We start from the raw sequence: 20,097 nt of genomic DNA, 5'->3' as shown, positions 1-20,097 counted from the left end.
TAGATTTTAATATCACTTTAACCGCTTCAGCCCCGGAAGATTTGGCTGCTGAATGACCAGGCAATTTTTTACGATTCGGCACTGCGTCACTTTAACTGACAATTGCACGGTCGTGCGATGCTGTACCCAAAACTGTCCTTTTTTTCCCACAAATAGAGCTTTCTTTTGGTGGTATTTGATCGCCTCTGCGGTTTTTATTTTTTGCACTGTAAACAAAAAAGAAGAGCAACAATTTAAAAAAAAAAAAAAAACATAATATCTTTTATTTTTTGCTAATACCCCACATTTTTTTTTTTTAAAAGATTTTTTTCCTCAGTTTAGGCTGATATGTATTCTTCTACATATATTTGGTACAAAAAAAAAAATCACAATAAGCGTATATTGATTGGTTTGCGCAAAAGTTATAGTGTCTACAAAATAGGGGATAGATTTATGCCATTTTTATTATTATTTTTTTTTTACTAGGAATGGCGGCGATCTGCGGTTTTTATCAGGACTGCGACGTTATGGCGGACACATCAGACACTTTTGACACATTTTTTAAACCATTGACAATTATACAGCAATCAGTGCTAAAAAAATGCACTGATTACTGTGTAAATGTCACTGGCAGGGAAGGGGTTAACACTAGGAGGCGATCAAGGAGTTAACGGTGTTCCCTATGTGTGTTTCTAACTGTGGGGGCGATGGGACTGTCTAGGAGAGAAAGATCGGTGTTCATACATAATATGAACACACGATCTTTCTCCTCTCCCCTGAAAGAACTGGGATCTGTGTGTTTACACACACAGATCCCAGTTCTCGCTCTGTCACGAGTGATCATGGGAGCCCGGCGGTCATTATGCCCGCCGGGCAACTCGCATCGGGGTCTGGCACACGCTGCGGGCATGCTCCCCTAGTGGCCAAAAGGCGAAGGTAACGTCGTTTCGCACAGCAGTGCCATTCTGCTGCAGTAAAACTGCGGCGGCTGGTCGGCAAGTGGTTAAGCACATGAGCACTTGTGACACCATATGAGGGCAGAAATAGCTACCCCAATTGTGTTATATAAAAAAAAAAAAAAAAACATACAAAAAAAAATTCTAGATTTCTAACATATGTACAAATACATTTCCCAGCATGCTCTGCACTAAAATGACTCCCGTTATAGCTTGCTGCAACAATATTTTCTCCAGAAGAGCAGAAAACGAATGAGTTAATGTCCGTCCCGCTATACACACACATTTAGGCGTTATGTGTATGGATAATCGCACAGTCTGGTCTCAGCAAGTCTCCCCATCATAGCGTGAAGCATGTCTTATTTGTGTCTAAAATGATCACATTTCATGCTCAATGGGGGGACCAGGACTTAAAAACATCCATCCCAAAGAGACTGATAATGTCTATGAAAATGCAAGCCAGCATTGCACGAAGAGGCTTAAATCCTGGAACCAAATCCCGCATCATCGCAATGAATTATCAAGATGGGTGGTGGAAAAAGAACAATCTGCTGAAGTGTACTGCCTGCCTACACTATGGGATCAGCCATTTGGAAAGGTCAGCCAATGGAAAGGTGGAAGCGGCCTGCGAGTCCACTAGAAAACAGCGATATTTGCTGAGGTAAAGAATGCTGAGGCAGAATTACTGGCAGCGCAGTCAGTGCACCTGCACCACATTATGCAATGCTTCATGTATAATAACAGCGTTGGGACTCTGCTGCTTGAGCTCACACTGGTTTAAAGGGAAACCAAAGTCATCTTGACATTTTTATTTAGCTTTCATGAAAAAGTTCCTTAATGTACTTTTCTGCCTCCTTGTAACATCCTCTGTGAGCTCCTGAACCCCTCCTTGTCCCCCTTCACTTTAGTTTGTTTGGAAAGAGCAGTGCATATTAGTTGCGGTCATGTGCACTGCTGTATGGACACTACAAATCTCATAGTCCATCTCAGAGGGGGGCTATGTTCCTAAATACAGTGGGACCATGGAGAACACACATAGCTGCTCTCTTACAGGAAGTCGGATCACAGCAGCAAGGATAATAAAAATGAATTTGGAATTATGGAGGAGGTTGAGAGCAACAGAAGGGACTTTTCTGAGTTATGTATGTAGCATTTGTAGTCAGAGTCTTCGAGTGAGAAAGTGATACTCCTAAGCACCAAGGCCTGAGGTGTGCCTTGGCCTGACTGGTCAGTATGCCTGAAAAGAGGGCATACCCTGAATGTAAGAAAAAGTAATATGAATATGTATGAAGATTGGGGGAAATGGGTGGGTGGGAACCCAGAAACGCCGACGAGCCCTGGCCTGACAGAGGAGGCGGCTTAAATAACCCTCTCAGACTCCTCCCACAAATACAGGCTAGCCTCCGGCTAGCCTTTACACTTGTAGTCAGAGTCTTCGAGTGAGAAAGTGATACTACGCACCAAGGCCTGAGGTGTGCCTTGGCCTGCATGGTCAGTATGCCTGAAAGAGGGCAAAAAGACACAAATTTAGGTGAAGAAGGGAAGGTAACAATCCATCAAGTGGAGTAGCGCGTGCCCGGATGGCAACAGTATATATCCGATAAGTGTCCACTATGACAGAAGAAACCCCCCCGAAACCCTGACTTATGACTTGGTGATGAGACAGAACCCCCTATAGAACCTGCAAAGCTACCCAGAACACAACTAAACGTCCCGTGAACGATTGGACAGAGCCTGAAGCCTGAGACGACCCAGACATGAGAATGAACTGCTTGTGAAAGAGGATGTGTGGAGGAAGGGGAGCAATGGCTGTCCCGAGGAGCCCCTGCAAAATGATAGCCGAGAAGATCGAAACTTCAACCGGGCACCAGTGAAGTGCTCAGTGAAACCCCCCCAAGCCCTTGCCTACCCAAACTGGTATGGGGAAGTGCGAGGGTGAGTGCCAAAGGACAACTGGCAGGAGTTCAAAATGCTAAATACCTGAAGGATGTGATGGAGTAGGTGGATGAGGCCCATGCACTATGGCAATAAGCATTGACAACATGGAAAACCATGCCAGACACAGAGTACTGGTCCCATCTGATTCGTGCTTCAGCCTGTGACCTGGCAACCGAGTCTGAATCCTGAACCGAGGAAGGAGGGCCAGACTCCACCCCAGGAAAACAAGTCCCATGGCATGAAACAGTCATACCCAAAGTGACTGAAACCCCCCTACCTGGAACCGGCTGGGGAACGGAAAAGATGGCAGGACTGACGTCCCTGAGCAGTCTTCTGCTGCCCCAAACCTACCACTTAAGGACCAACAAGGGGATGATGAATGCCAATGCAGCCCAACCTGAGAACATGAACAAGAGACATGACAGACAGCAAGACATGAGAACAACAACGCCCCTCTGTGCCTACTTAAGTATGAGAACATGAACATGAGCAGAAATATCAAGACCACTGCGCGTGAATGAACCTGATGACGGACCCCCCCCCCCTTGTGTAAGTAGTGAGTGAGCCCGAGTAACCTGCCGCGCAGAAACAGGTAATTAACTGAAAACTCAGGGCTGGTGTACCCACAGACCGTAGTGGGTAATCGTACAGGTGTGGTGAATGAACGTGCATCGTATGATGTATGTTATACGGGCGAGAAGATTGTGGTCAACAATCATTAACAAACGAAACCTCAGCCCGTATGGATCTGTAGACGTGACATATCCTGACATGTGAGCCCTAGCTACCTGACGCAGGTACAAACATGAACAAAACGAGGAGACATGTGACAAACAACGAAGATGAAGTAGCTACCGGAGTATATGCCGTGACTGAACAACAATGCCCCTCTGAGAAATGCTGAGGCTGAACACTGAAGCAGAAACGTTGTGACAGAAATCTTGGGGCAGAAACACAAGGACAACAACGCTATGACAGAAAATGCTATAACAGAAATGCTGAACTAAATGCTGAGACTGAAAACGTGATGAGAGAAAAACCTGGGGCAGAAATCCAATGACAGAAACCCTGGGGCAGAAATGCCATGACAGAAAATGCTGGGGTAGAAAATGCTCTGACAAAACGCAGAGGCAGAAACGCGATGACAGAAATCCTGGGGCAGAAACGCTGAGGCAGAAATGCCATGACCGAAACGCAATGACAGAAACTCTGAGACTGAAATACTGATGGCAGAAATGCAAAGGCAGAATCCTGGGGCAGAAACGCTATGACGGAAATGCCGAGACAGAAAAAATTGAGACTGAACGCTGAGCCAGCAATGATGGGGCAGAACACTATGACAGAAAACGCCATGACCGAATAAAGAAAAACTCCATGACAGAAATCCTGGGGCAGAGAAGCCATGACAGAAATCCTGAGCCAGAAACGCTATGACAGAAATCCTGGGGAAAAACGCTATGACAGAACCCTGGGGCAGATCCGCAATGACAGAAATACCGAGTCTGTACGCCAAGACAGAAATGCCGGGGCAGAAGGCTATGACAGAAATGCCGGGGCAAAACGCTATGACAGAAAAGCTAGGGCAGAACGCTGAGACAGAAATGCTAGGGCAGAACGCTGAGACAGAAATGCTAGGGCAGAACGCTGAGATGGAAATGCTAGGGCAGAACGCTGAGACGGAAACACTGAACGCTTATGACAGCAATGCTAGGGCAGAACTCAGAGAAAAATGCTGAACGCTATGACAGAAATGCTGGGCAGAACGTTAAGCCAGAAATGCTGAACGCTATGACAGAAATGCTGGGCAGAACGTTAAGCCAGAAATGCTGAACGCTATGACAGAAATGCTGAACGCTATGACCGCAATCCTGGGCAGACTGCTACGACAGAAATGCTAAACGCTATGACAGAAATGCTGGGCAGAATGCTATGACAGAAATGCTGAACGCTATGACAGAGATGCTGAACGCTACGACAGAAATGCTGAACGCTACAACAGAAATGCTGAACGCTACAACAGAAATGCTGAACGCTACAACAGAAATGCTGAACGCTACAACAGAAATGCTGACGCTACAACAGAAATGCTGACGCTACAACAGAAATGCTGAACGCTATGACAGAAATGCTGAACGCTACGACAGAAATGCTGAACGCTACGACAGAAATGCTGAACGCTACGACAGAAATGCTGAACGCTACGACAAAAATGCTAAACGCTACGACAGAAAAGCTAAACGCTATGACAGAAATGCTGAACGCTATGACAGAAATGCTGAACGCTATGCCAGAAATGCTGAACGCCACGACAGAAATGCTGAACGCCACGACAGAAATGCTGAACGCTACGAGAGAAATGCTGAACGCTATGACAGAAATGCTGAACGCCACGACAGAAATGCTGAACGCCACGACAGAAATGCTGAACGCTACGAGAGAAATGCTGAACGCTATGACAGAAATGCTGAACGCTACGACAGAAATGCTGAACGCTACGACAGAAATGCTGAACGCTACGACAGAAATGCTGAACGCTACGACAAAAATGCTAAACGCTACGACAGAAAAGCTAAACGCTATGACAGAAATGCTGAACGCTATGACAGAAATGCTGAACACTAGGACAGAAATGCTGAACACTACGACAGAAGTGCTGAACGCTACGAAAGAAGTGCTGAACGCTACGACAGAACTGCTGGGGCAGAAATACATAGGGAGAGGAGTCGGCGGGCGGGCGGCCGATCACCCCCCCCCCGCTGAAACACTGGGAGAAGCGGGGACCCGTAAATGTGGGTGCCGAGGGGGGACCAGGTGGGTGGACAGGCGAACTCCCCGGTGAAGCATCGATAGAGGCACCGCCACCATCTTGCAGCCGACCTGGAAGTGACGTGTAGGCCCCACCCCCTACTGAACCCAGAAACGCAGACGAGCCCTGGCCTGACAGAGGAGGAGGCTTAAATAGCCCTCTCAGACTCCTCCCACAAATACAGGCTAGCCTTTACACATGTGTGAATTCATATACTATTGTGACTTTATTTATGGATCAGCAGTGTCCATATTTTGAACCACTACAGATTTCCTTTAATGCCATCTTCAAGATACACTATATTACCAAAAGTATTGGGACACCTGCCTTTACATGCACATGAACTTTAATGGCATCCCAGTCTTAAGCCTCGTACACACGATCAGATTTTCGGCAGGGAATTGTGTGATGACACACTGTTGGCCTAATATCTGACCATTAGTGCGCTCCTTCAGACAATTGTTGGCCAACTTTCCGCCAACAAATGTTGGATGGCAGGCTAGTAAAATTGTTGTCTGTTGTCTGTGTCTGTGGTCACATTTTCTTATCGTGTGTACACAAGTCCGTCACACATACGTCCGAAGTACAAACACGCATGCACAGAATCAATGCTCACCAAACACGACATTAGCAGAAGGTGCCCAAAGGGTGGCGCTCAAGAGCTGAAATTCCTCGTAGTAGGTCACTACGTTCGTGTTTGTTGGCTGACAATTGTGTTCCGTTAGTATGCAAGACAAAATCCAGGCATACGCCCTTCGGACAAAAGTCTGGCGCTTTGTCTGTGGAAAATCCGATTGTGTGTACGAGGCTTTCGCTCGTAGGGTTCAATATTGAGTTGTCCCACCCTTTGCAGCTAGAACAGCTTCAACTCTTCTGGGAAGCCCGTCCACAAGGTTTAGGAGTGTGTCTATGGGAATGTTTGACCATTCTTCCAGAAGTGCATTTTGCCTGGCTCGCAGTCTTCGCTGTAATTCATGCCAAAGGTGTTCTATCAGGTTGAGGCCAGGACTCCGTGCAGGCCAGTCAGGTTCCTCCACCCCAAACTTATATATGTTATTATGGACCTTGCTTTGTGCACTGGTCCAAATCATTTGGTGGAGGGGGAATTATGGTGTGGGGTCATTTTTCAGCGGTTGGGCTTGGCCCCTTAGTTCCAGTGAAGGGAACTCTTAAGGCGTCAGCATACCAAGACATTTTGGACAATTTCATGCTCCCAACTTTGTGGGAACAGTTTGGGGATGTTCCCTTCCCGTTCCTACATGACTGCGCACCAGTGCACAAAGCAAGGTCCATAAAGACATGGATAAGTGAGTTTGGGGTGGAGGAACTTGACTGGCCTGCACAGAATGGGCCAACTCAATATTGAACCGTAAAAACTAAGACTGGGACGCCATTAACCGCCCCACATTTACTGCGGCCCGGGTGTGCAAAATCACGTACCTGTATGTGATTTTGTGCACACGGTTTAGGGGGCGCACCTGTCCCTCCCGCTAAGATTCGACTCAGCGTGGAGCTAATATGGGGGTCCAGCTGTCACGATGGCTGCCGCGACCCGCCCATCATTCATAGGAGAGACGGATCAGCGGTGTGCCGATGTAAACAAAGCACACCTCTGATCTGTAAGGGAGGAAAAGTGGGAGATCGTGTTTCAGCTAAGCTGAATCATGATCTCTTTTCCTCCAGTTTAACACCCCCCCCCCCCCACAGTTAGAAACACCTCCCAGGGAACACATTTAACCCCTTGATCACCTTCTAGTGTTAACTCCTTCCCTGCCAGTTTCATTTATACAGTAATCATTGCATTTTTATAGCACTGATCACTGTATAAATGTCACTGGTCCCAAAAAGTGTCCGATCTGTCCGCTGCAATGTCGCAGTCCTGCTAAAAATCGCTGATCACTGACATTACTAGTAAAAAAAAAATAAAAAGATTATAAAAATTCCATAAATCTATCCCCTATTTTGTAGACACGATAACTTTTGCGCAAAATTAATCAATATATGCTTATTGAGATTTTTTTTAACAAAAATATGTAGAAGAATACATATTGGCCTAAATTGATGAAGAAACTTGTTTTTTTACATTTTTTTTCTGGATATGTATTATAGCAAAAAGTAAAAAATATTGTTTTTCTTTTTCAAAATTGTCGGTCTTTTTTGTTTATAGCGCAAAAAATAAAAACGGCAAAGGTGATCAAATACCAACAAAAGAAAGCTCTATTTATGGGGAAAAAAAGCACATCAATTTTATTTGGGTACAGCATCGCACGACTGTTAAAGTTGTCAGTTAAAGTGACGCATCGCAAAAAATGGCCTGGTCAGGAAGTGGGTAAAGTTCATGTACGTGTAAAGGCTGGTGTCCCAATACTTATGGTAATATAGTGTACTTGTAGTTCTGAAATGCATAGCTTCAGCAGTGTCTGGTGCCAAAGATGAAAACCTCCTTTGCCAAATCATAGGACCCTAAAACATGCATATTCAACCTCTATATCCCTTGAGAGAGAGTGTCGTCCATGGCTTAAAACTTCATTATTAGGAAGAGGAGTGATCATGTTTTGTTCTACTGCTTTTATGAAATAACATAAAAAGAGATTTTTTTATTTTGTTAAAAACACCTGGGTGTGAAATATTTGTTGTATGTCTTGAATGCCATCTTTACTGATTGCTAATGCCTTGCAAATGCCACTAACTCAGCGTAGTACAGGCTGGCACATAGTTTTTACCTACAGCAATCAGTGATGTTCATTATCAATTACCAAAGCTTGCACCTGACAAAAAAGATATATTATATTTTGCTTCTAGCTGTTAGAATATCATTCCAAATTCATAATTCAACTTATAGGTGTTATATTGTATTCATGGCAAGCTTGCAAAACATATTTGGTTTTATGATTAGTCATAATAAATATAGTATGTGTGAATGACCTTGATCAATTGATTTGATAGGATTCTTCATCTAAAGCTGAGTATTGCTAGAAGTTTCTGGTGTATGAGAATGACATATAAGGTATATTGGTATAGAATGTCATGAGAAGACAAAAATAGACACGTATCTAGAGGAATAATACATATTTGTTTATATCTGTTAAGTTAGTTTAGTGTAGTCTCAGTCATATTGATAAGTATTAGCAGGGCTTTTTTTCTCAGAGAACAGATGCAGGAACTCACCCTCTCTGTCCAACTCTCCGCCCCAACCACGCCCAAACTCCGCCCCAACCACACCCAACCCCCACCCCCAGCCACACCTTCCTTAGAGGAGAGATTTACAGCGGCGCCAAAAAATTGTAAGGAGTTAAGGCTTAGAACTGTGTATCACATAAGGAAAATTCCCCAAAATCCCCCCCAGCTCTCCTCTCATCACAAATCCCCTCCTAGCTCTCTTCTCATCACAAATCCCCTCCTAGCTCTCCTCACATCACAAATCCCCTCCAGCTCTCCTCTCATCACAAATCCCCTCCTATCTCTCCTCTCATCACAAATCCCCTCCTAGCTCTCCTCACATCACAAATCCCCTCCTAGCTTTCCTCTCATCACAAATCCCCCCCAGCTCTCCTCTGTGTACAATGCTCTCCCCTCTGCTAAAAACACACAAAAACTTTACCTCTCTCCACACATTCCCCCTCCCCCCCACACACTTCCATAGTGCACTCCTCTCTGAATGAACTCTCTGGTCCCTGCAAAGCTCTCCCTCGTTTTCACAGTGACAGATCCCTCACCTCTTCTGCTATCACCGCTCTCCATGGTATGTGCAGGCTTTTTCTTCTACACAGTGCAGTGGACTGGAGAGCTCCCCCTAGTGTAGCACAGAGCTGAGGAGATGTTTCAGGCTTCCTCTGCTCCGTGCTACAAAGTCTGAGTAGCGGCGGCAGGCAGGGATGGAAGCTTCCTCCCGAATCACTGCAGCAGCTGAAGGTTGGGACATGGGACCTAACAGTGATCGAGGGCAGCAGTCCTGAGTACCCAGCGCTAGCACAGAGAAGCCAGTAGAGGAAGTGCGCTGTGCAGAAAACTTCCTCTACTGGCTGTAGTATTAAATGGCAGGCTGGAGAGGAGAGGGCTGCCAGAGGTCCCGGAACGCAGTTCTGGTGAGTTCCGGCTGAAAAAAAGCCCTGAGTATTAGTATATAGTTACTTAATGTAGTTAAAGTTGGTAATATGTGTTCATATTAGTAGATGTTTGGTTATATGACATTACACGATCAGCATATTACTTCAAGTGTAGCACCCTCTACCAATAGGCAGGTGCTAGTAAGGGTTATTTTACTAGTGACAGTCAGCACAGGCAAATTTAGGCAGGCCTATGCTGCAAGCTAGGCCTGTCTGTTTTGATCTGGGGGGCTGGGAGTGGTCAGAGTAACAGTGGGTGTGACCACCTGTGCTCTAGTTCTGGGGCGCGTCCCCTGCCTCCAGAGGGAAGATTATGGAAGAGGGGCTGGGCCTGGAACTGGAGTGGCAGGCAGCTTGTGTGTGAACCCTGACCAATCCCCAATTGGTATTGGCAGGGGGCGGGCCTCATATATAAGCTGAGGTGATATGCCACTGAGGGGAGAAGTCGGCTGAGTGAAGTGAGGAATGGAATGCTAGTCAGCAGCAGGACGACACCCCCATCTGGGTCGGGGGAGGGGGGGTGTACCGATTGCAGGAGGAGGCCCAGGGAGACTGTGAGGGCACATTGCCTCTACACGGTCATTGGCAATGTCTGCCACCACACGGTCGGTGGTGGAGAACTCCTGGAGCAGAGGGGCAGGTGAAGCTGTCGGAACGCATGGTGCAGTCAAGTTCCTCATCAAGGACTCAGGGCAGTGGAAGGTCAGTGAGTGTTACCACAGTGGAGGGCTGGATGTGCCAGGAAGTCTGCGAGGGAACTCTGCTTTTACACGGTCATTAGCAGAGTCTTCATCATACACACGGTGAATGATGGGGAGTCCTGGATCAGAGAAGAGACTGTGGGGATCTGTGTCAAATCGATGTGGCCTGAGGGCACAGGATTTGCAAGTTGGGCTGGCTGGGGACAGTAGTCCACCATCTAAAGTCATGCTTTTAAACTACTAGGCCTCTGGGGAGAGGTTCTGCAGGCCTCAGGCCTAGTGGCAGCGAGCATCCAGAGCCAGTTTAGGGACTTGTTCGGAGTGAGTCCTTACTCCCTAAAAGAAGAAGATGTGACATACTTTAATTCAGTAACTGTAACTTTGCACAGGAGGAAAACAGTGTGTGTAGGAGGAAACAAGGTTGTGCAGGAGGAGAATTGTAAGAAGAGATAGTCTGCAGAAGTTAAGCAGAGGAGGAGTAACAGTCTGCATAGAGATGCAGGAGGAGATTCATATGCAATGTTAATCCACATCCAATCTTCTGGCTCAAACTTTGTGCTAAAATCTTAAATATGATGGCAATGATGAATCCTATGGGCATCCCATATCCCTTTCCCCTATCCAAGTTGTACCCCCCCAATAAAACAACAAAAACAAAACCAGCAAAAGACTGTTCATTGTCTCTGAAAAAGATGTATGAAGTCTGGCAGCGGGGTGAATTGGTGGATTGTTTGTTACTAGCGGCAACTACATTGCTACACAAGTATAGAGTGTTACATGTGGGCTTGCCAATCAAACTCCATATGACTCTCTGAGTTAGTATCTCCTTTTGTATAGCATATTGCTGAAGTTAGCCATACAAGGTGCTAAGTTTTTGTGAGGTTATGATGTTCACATGTAACATATAAAGCCAAGCCTTCCATATTGAAGGTCAGACACGCACACACCCACTAGGAGAGATGACACAGACATATTCACATGAAGACACTTTGACAACTTAAAACAGCTGAATTCTCTCAGAAGTCTAAGAACGTCCTTTCCTGCTTCTTTTTGGTTACACAAGACAGCATGGAGACAGAAGGCAGCAGCCATGAAGCACACATGCTTTCATAAACTTATTACAACTTTATAACTTCTATTTCATATATTTTTACCTACACTGAACTGAACTGCTAACTGAACTGTCTTTTTTTCATTGTATTTATGATGCCAACTGTGTGACAATAAACTCGCACTTTGTTTTTAAGTCAGTCTGACTATCAAGGCTATTCATCCAGAAACGCCCTTGAGATACAAGAATATTAGATATTATTTCTATTCTTCACTAGCGAACATTTGGCCTAGTTGCTAATTCTTACTGCAGAGCTTTCCAAAAATCAGTAATGATTCTGTATGTAATTGTAAATTGTTACTGAACTGCGAATTTCCCAGAACAACAACCTGCAGCGGATGGCTGAAAATGTTCATTGAATTCCTTACCAAAAGTGTACATAACCTAATCATTGTCAAACCTGCAGGGAATAGTCCGGACTATGCCCCTTTTATTTGATCAGTCTCTTTCGGGGGGCATCATTCCAGCACATACAGGGCAGGCGGTCAAAGCAGAAGTGAAGGTTTCATTTTGAGCGTGCTCTTGCCATCGTTTCCCATCAAGAAAGGGATAATTATTGAAGGAGTAATTGGACGGTTTAATGCGTGTTGTCACCGATCAGCAGCTGCCAAATGTTTCCATTAGAGAGAAACAAATGTTTACAAATTCAAGACACCTATTAAAAAATAATAATGTGATGTAATGAGTGGTTAGCGATGGCGGGGTTCACATTTAGCCATCTGGACAGAGCACAGGTCATCCTCCAGGTTCTCTGGACACGGACGCTGGAGGGATATGAACTCTGGGTGAGAATAGACTCAAATGACTTTCCTGGCCAATATACACAGGCAGGGTCTATTCCACTCTGACGCTGGAGAGTTAAACACAAAGCTGGCTCTCACTCTTCAATATCCACTTATCAGTATTTATCCCATCACTCCCGCTATCTGGCTGTACTGGCAGGAGGGACTCTGATGATGTAAAGCTGCATATTTGCTGCGATGAGCATGTTCATATTTAAGAGATGAGTAGGACTTCTATGTGAACGCCAGGAATCTCTGCTAACATATCAAAACCTTCTAAATCATTATTGGGATTATACTCTGAAATGTTGCACTAAGGGACAGGCAAAGGGTTCGTTACCAAACTAAAACTAAAAACGCCTGCAGAATTTTTACCAGCGTTATAGTAAAATCTGCAATAAATCTCTCCTTGTCCACCAAATTATTATTTTAATATGTGTAATGCTGCTTCATAACTAAAAGGGGAATGGCGATCAGCTGATTTGTTTTAGGCATGGGGTGGCAAACTTGCCCTTATTATGATATGATGAAGAAAGGCATAAACTGAGTATGACTGCAGTAGTGATGGCAGCACCTGAATTCCTGTTTTAGAAAGTACAAAGAAGCAAGTTTCTGCAGATAACAAAGGATATTCATGAATCATATTCACAATGCTCCAGTTTAGAGTCCCTACAGTTCATTCTGCCTAGTTGAAATTTCCCACAGATTTTATCTGGCAGAAGAAAGTCATATTTAGAGTCCACGTTAATTCCATAAGGTCTACTGCATGGACAAGACTTGCCACTTTCATGTATGAGACCCAGTGTCTTTGTAGCGGAGTGCCTATTTATTCACTGTGACAGACCGAACCAGGACAGGGGTTTTTAGCGAGGACTAGGAGCAAGCCTCCTACCCACCAATCATGGCCCATGGAGAGAACAGATCATTCTCTAATGATGGACAACAACGTGATGAACGCTGAGAGCAAGGCTTGGATTAATTCTCTGAATAAGAACAATAAAGCTTCCCTTCTGGAGTGGATGGAAAGGTGTAATATTAATATTGTACAGGTTAATGGTCAGAGGAAATATAGTGGCCATCCCTCAGACTGGGTTGGAGAGGCTCCTTTACTTGGGACAGAAATATTTCTCAATAATATCCCTCAAGAAAGCTATGTAGGTAAATTAATTCCACCTTTTCAGACTGCTGAAACTTTGTATGAGTTTGTATCAGACTGTTGTAGACTGTTGCCGGACAGTCTGGGGTGGGGTGGGGTGGGATCACTGTTTGTTAAGTGTTTACTGTTAAGTAGGTCTCTCCCAGTGTGTGCCTCCTAGGTGTGCATTCCCCTTGTTGATTGAGTCTCCTATTGTTTCAGTCTGTCTGATCATCTCTTGGAGATGTGCTTAATATTGTGAGCACTTTACCTGGTTATTGAACCATTGTGGGATGTTTATGCTTATGATAATATGTAATGTACTTTGTATCCAGGGTTGTGGGCTTGGTGCCGAATGGTTTGGGTGGGCACTGAGTCACTTAGATGGCTAGTTGTTTAATTAGCTTAAATGTTTATGTTGGCTTTTCCTTAGCTATGGTAATTATATTCCTGTTTACAGTTTGCATTGTTAGGGTAATGTGATCAGGTTCTAACTGTTCTTCTATGCTATATATTCTGTGTGATTTTTCAATAAAGTGAGTTCCAGTTTGCATCTAAGCTAGTGTCATCTAGTATCTTGGGTGCTCAGCTATAATTCCTGGTTCCAGACTGGAGGAAGCTATATCTTGACCGAGGCACCCAAGATGGGTGCTCGATGGTTCTGTCACACTCACCATGCTTAGATGTAGGTGCAGGCACCTACATCTCCCTGATTTCCTGGACATGCCCCAAAGAAGATACCTTTCTATTATTACCTCCATCAGCAGCTCAGAGAGTTCACACCCGATGAGGCAGAGGTAGCTGGGCAAGTGATCTGCAGACAGGTGAGAGGCCCTCCACTGTCAGGACCAGCACAGGGGCGGCCATGTCAGAGTCTGATAGGACGCAGCCTCTCCAGAAGACCCAGCCACTGTGGGGACCCCCTCTCCAATTGCTACCAGAGTACTCCAGTTCAAGCTGGGTGGCCCTTTGTGTCTTTGGGCCTTGGAATTCTCCAGTTGTTCACCTTTGTTACTAGAGCTACCCTGGATTTCACTATAAGGGCTGGTATTTATGAGGATAATTGCAAATAGCTTCTTGTGTTCTGAACCGTTTTGCTGAAGTGATTATTTTCAGCTTGACTCTGTTATAGAGTCTTATAGATACTATACAGCCACTTTACCCTGATGGTACCACAAAGACATTGCTATGAAGCATCCATGTAGCTTTCAAAATCTGTTTTGTATTAATCTGCAGTGTAGGCATGCTTTTTTGCCATTCTAACCATGTTTTGCCTTTTACGAATCTACTTTACACAAGCTGGCCATAGATAGTGCAACTTTCTTGGTTTTGTGGTTGCAGGAAAGAAAATGGCTCGATTCCCCCAGTGAGTCTTGATGGGGGAATACCTCCTGCGGAGCCAAAGTGTTCTTCCTACAGGGGAGGGGGGAAGTACAGCGAGCTGCCCCTTCCGGGAGAACACAGTGATTATGGTTAGCGGCTATAGCCACTGGTAATAATTACATTCTGAAAATCCCACGTGCTGGTTGTACCCAAAATGATCGATGGATTGACTTGGGTACATTCAGGCTGCCCGCACATGGTTAGAATCTCAGCAGGTCCCTGCTGAACCGGCCAAGATTCTAACCATCTATGGCCGACATCATAACTAGGGTTAGGAAGCAGCTAGCAACATGGAACTAAATACTATATGCACTTTGACCCATAAAAGAAAGAAGTGTAAAAAAAAAAGATGATGATAGATCTTCTATAAATACAGGCGGCCTAAATACATGAATTCGACTTGGTTTCAGCCTCTTGCAGTCCCTGTAACACCAGAGCTCAGAGAGGGGGCAGGAGAAAGAGGTGCCAATCAAGTGTGCTGATAGTAGTGACAGAGCTCACCAGTATACCACTTTTCCTCCTACTGTCCAGTCACAGGGTGGGGGTGGGGAAAAGACCAGTAAGTGAAAGTGAAAGTGCAGCAGTGAAAAATCAGATCCCCTCCCCTGCCAGACAGGGCTGTGCTGTGGGGCAGAGCTGTGTACATCTAAGGCTTGGATGGACAGAAATACAAACCCTCTGGCAGGTAAATTAGTTGTCTATGTATTTCTTCTGTGCATTTGAAAAGACTTCAGATTTAAAGGAAACCTGTCATCAGAAAAACAAAGGCTGCCATTGTTGTGAGCTCTGCCGAAAATGCTATTTTCCTGGCTGCCACGATAATTACTTGCTTGCATCATAGAATATCAAGAGTGCAGATAATGACTCTACACTGACTTTTCTGACCTGCAAATATGTTCTGGGAAAATTGCTTAGTGCTTGTTTGACAGTCAGCTGACCAGGCAACTAGCATTTTCAAAGGGTGAGAAGAAATGGCAGCCTTTCTTGCCATTGTCTTCTCATAAGGGAAGACACTTCACAACTGTGATGATGTTACAGAGTGCTAAACTCCGTCTTTCTACTCCAAAAACACACTTTTTAGGAGGTGCAAATATCTGTACCACCACAATATACAAGCCAACTGCTATTCCTACCAGGTCATACATGTTCCCCAATGTGAGGAGTTCACTTCTGAGCATTAGGTTTGCACTATACTGTGAACAATCATCTCTTCTCCACACACTTACCTTTCCATGTCCACATTTTGTGCCAGTGAGAACGAGCCCTGGATCCGGCATATCGTCCCCCAGGTACACGTGTGTGCCACGGCACAGGATTCTGCCACCTTCCTGCAGGGGGATATTTGTCTCAATGGAAACGGCATTTGTGCCAATGACAGGCCGGCTGGCACCACCTTGGCACTGCGTCTTTCCACACTTGGCATCTCTAAACAGTAAGAGAAATGGATTTATTCTGTGTCGTTAAATGTAAAATATCAGAGATAAATTATTTCCTGTAATCGATTAACTTGCATAGAAGTAAAGCTACCTGCTTTCACATTTCATAAACGTTCCCGACGAGTCTTTTCCACAGTTCCCATATGGATCCCCTGCGGAGTTCACTCTCTCAAAACAAATACCGGGAGCTGGCTTTGCACCTGAAACATGAAAAGCACAGATCTGTGTTAATTAAAACTGAATTCCAGCTTTAGTAAAACAATTAGGCAACCCAGCACAGCTAAATACAAAAAACTGCTTTTGCTGTAATACTCACCTTCAACTTGAAGCTGCCCTTCCAGTACTTCTTCGCCACCACTATATGTCACCAGTGCTCCCAGTGGAATGACAGCCAGCATCTTTCAACCCACTTCTTGTTCTGATGTCAGGCTGTCCTGGACATTTCTAATGGTATCCCGACACTCTTAAGTTAAACACACCTGACTCTCAGCGCTCCACAACAAATACAAGTTAGTGGAAATAACTATATCTCATCAATATCTGATAATCAGTGTCATCACTCGGAGCCAATCCAGGATATAGGGCTTTGCATGCTGCGGTCAGTCTAACAAAGCTGAATGATAGCCAACATCATTCAACCCCCTTCTTGTTCTTGTGTCAGGCTGTCCTTGCCATTCCTATTGGCACCCCGGCACCTTGTTTGCATGGGCATACTACAGCATACACCGGTGCAAAGGGCTATGTTTGTCCATAGAGGGAAGTACAGGTATTACATGCATCCCCATGCAGGTTATCCAATTCATGTCAACTAGTATGCAGCGATTGCATGAACACAGCTGTTGCTCCCAATCTGACAGCCACAGAGGTGCAGAGCCCCGAATGCAATCAGTGTGCACCCGAACCTGCACAGCTGTCAAATTGGGAGCAGCAGCTGTGTCTGTGCAGCTGCTGAATTCCAACTAACATGAATGGGACTGTCTGCACGGAGATGAATGGAACACCTGTGCATCCCCCTGCAGGGGAATATCACCCCTGCACACTGAAGGTAGGTCCATGCGAACAAGACCGTGAAGCAGTTGTAAGGGACATTTTTTTAATTCAAATAATAAACATATTAGGCACATAGGTGTGTAGGGGGATCGGTGTTCCTGACCACTCTGTGCGGTGTTGACCTCCCCTACTGCCTGGGCTTCCCCCTATATTGTCAGAAAGATTTAATGAAATTTAATGTGCATCCTCACAGGGTGACACTGTGGATACACTAGTAACAATATGCCAACGTCCCGATATTGAATGGAAAAAATGAATAAGAAATTGCAGAAAAGGACTTTATAGGCACACATAGGATAAGAATTATTCGGAATTTTAATTGGATAAAGTTAAAATCGTGACGTAAAAAGAAAACACATCATATTAGTACATGACCCCAAATAACACCTCCAAATATTGTATACTAGTCCAATAGGATGTAATTTAAAAAAAAAACAGTAGCAGCATCCAAAAAGGAATAAAGTGCATGGAGTGGTCGAGTCACAGTGGGAGGTCACAAGGAGATTTTTCGCTGTACATGTTGCGTGCACAATTGCGCTTCTTCAGAAGTTTACAGATATAATACAATAATTTTTCAAAGTAGTATATTGTAGGGGTCATGTATGAATAAATCAGACAAAAAATCCACGGTATTGAAATGGTAAAATTCAATGGCTGAACAGGCCTCAAACTAACAAAAGTTGGCAACCATAATAACCAGGACTTGTAGTTGAAAACGCACTTTTGATAGGGGGTAATCGATCAGAGTGGTCTGAACTGGCGGTTAAAACTATAAACTCAACCAGTGAGACAGACTGTCCAATGATTGAAGAAAGATCTAGGACTCAGGACACTGCCTTCAGTAAGTCTCCAGTGTAGATAGTATGGATTAGGGGGGGACAAAGCCGTGCGTAGGGTCTAGGATGAGAGAAAGAGCCCCCCCCCCTGCAGTGCTGCTGGATCCCCTCCGTTTCCCTTGGCTGCTGCGGAGGATGTTTCAGGAAGGAGAGTGGAAAAAAGGGCGTGTTGATATGTCATTTATTTGCCCCTTCCTTTATTATATGAACACAGTGAACACACTCACTCACTGTGTTCATTCATAACCGAAGCATAGTAAACTGGGTTTACTAGTCTTCAGTTTATGAACAGGAAGCAGCTCAGCACGGAGCACTTCCCATTCATTCACTGTCCAGTGAAGTTGAGGCTGCAGAGAAAAGCATGTGTGTTTGAGCTTCGCAATGCACAATCTAATGCAATAGGCTGCGCACACCTATGGCTATTACTTACCTGCTCTGTGCAGTGGTTTTGCACAGAGAGGCACCATACCTCCTTTTATGGGGTCCCCCGCTGGCGCCCTCCCCTCCTCATCTTCTCTGTGTGTGTGCACCCATAGAAAGCTGAGTGCTATGGAGGCAAGCAGTGCAGGCACGCTCCTGAGCCGGGCTGTGTGCATCCATAGACACACAGCACGCAACTCGGCCTCCACTCCTCACAGAATTGACAGCAACAGGAGCCTATGGAATGTCATGACCGGCAACTAGCGTTTATAGGAGATGAGATCAGAAGTGGTCTCATCCATTTCCCTAAGTGTAGTTTTCTTTTTAATTGAGGTAAAGAGGTGACTAGCCTGGCTGTGCTGTTTGTCAGGGGTGTCTGAACCCAAAATTCTCTAGTAGGAAAATGTATTTTCAAAGGTGCATTGAGCTTTAAACAAATCTCAAATAGTCTGCTCTATGAAAAGACGAGCTTGGAAAAAGACATTGTGAGTGCTTAGTGGATGGGGTGGGGTTTAGCACTTCAAAGATTTTAGGTCTACAAGCTACAATTATGAGCTACATGCAATGACTTTAAAGTACTGCAGACACAACAGGTCTGCTGGTCTTTCTGAAGCATCAAGTAACTTTCCAAATGTATCCCCCGAACGTCTTTTTTAGTAAAAGAAAACGAATTGCAAAATTTGCAGGCTCGGTAATTGCTAGATTTTACTAAAACAGGTCCTAAAGTGTCGTGTTTTTCTCTCTAGTCCATTCCCAGCCATGTTAATTGATGAAAAGTAAATCAGGATAACATCTGATGTCAGGCTTTCAAGCTTTTCTTCTGGTGCTTTGTAGAGGTCACCGAATAAACTCAGAGGCTTGAAATGTATGATTTGGCTCCATTAAAGCCAGCGAACGTCATGTTCTTGTACTCTGTCCCCCAGAGATTTCCCAGCTTGCTTTCGGAAATAATAGGGGGGCTTTCAGTCATGGCAAAACATCTTTAGTGAGCAGAAACCGTTTAAAATTTTCATACCTGGAAGTGTGAGATTTATAGAACAGAACTAAAATTTTACGGGATTGTTGTATGAAGCCTCAGAAAATGCCTGGGCTGCTTACCGCAATCAATCGCCTACTTTTATTTTCTAATTGGTGCTGAAAAACAAGCAATACAAACCTCTCCCTCTACTTCAGTATCTAGCAACCTCAACATTACATTTTAATATTATTAATTACTTCAGCCCCGGAAGGTTTTACCCCCTTCCTGACCAGGCCATTTTTCGAGATACGACACTGCATTGCTTTAACTGACAATTGCGCGGTCATGCTACACTATACCCAAATAAACTGATGTCATTTTTTCCCCACAAATGGAGCTTTTTTTTGGTGGCAATTGATCACCTCTGCGGTTTTTATTTTTAGTTTTTTTTTTTTAGTTTTATGGCATTTTTATTTTTAATTTTTTTTATTAGTAATGGC

At 44.7% G+C, this 20,097-nt stretch overlaps 1 protein-coding gene across 1 annotated transcript in view; it reads right to left on the bottom strand.

The window, feature by feature from the left end:
- ADAM12 (ADAM metallopeptidase domain 12) overlaps positions 1-20,097 on the bottom strand; it is a 970,627-nt gene that overhangs the window by 92,965 nt on the left and 857,565 nt on the right. The window contains exons 15-16 of the mRNA XM_073595739.1: positions 16,425-16,533; positions 16,124-16,322 (exon numbers count right to left, since the gene is read on the bottom strand). Of these exons, the coding sequence (XP_073451840.1) occupies positions 16,124-16,322; positions 16,425-16,533 (308 nt within the window). The remainder of the gene's footprint in view (positions 1-16,123; positions 16,323-16,424; positions 16,534-20,097) is intronic.

This window comes from Aquarana catesbeiana, linkage group LG08 (genome assembly GCF_042186555.1).
Source record: "Aquarana catesbeiana isolate 2022-GZ linkage group LG08, ASM4218655v1, whole genome shotgun sequence".
In the NCBI taxonomy this organism is placed as follows: domain Eukaryota; kingdom Metazoa; phylum Chordata; class Amphibia; order Anura; family Ranidae; genus Aquarana; species Aquarana catesbeiana.
This window is presented reverse-complemented; position numbering and strand designations above follow the sequence as displayed.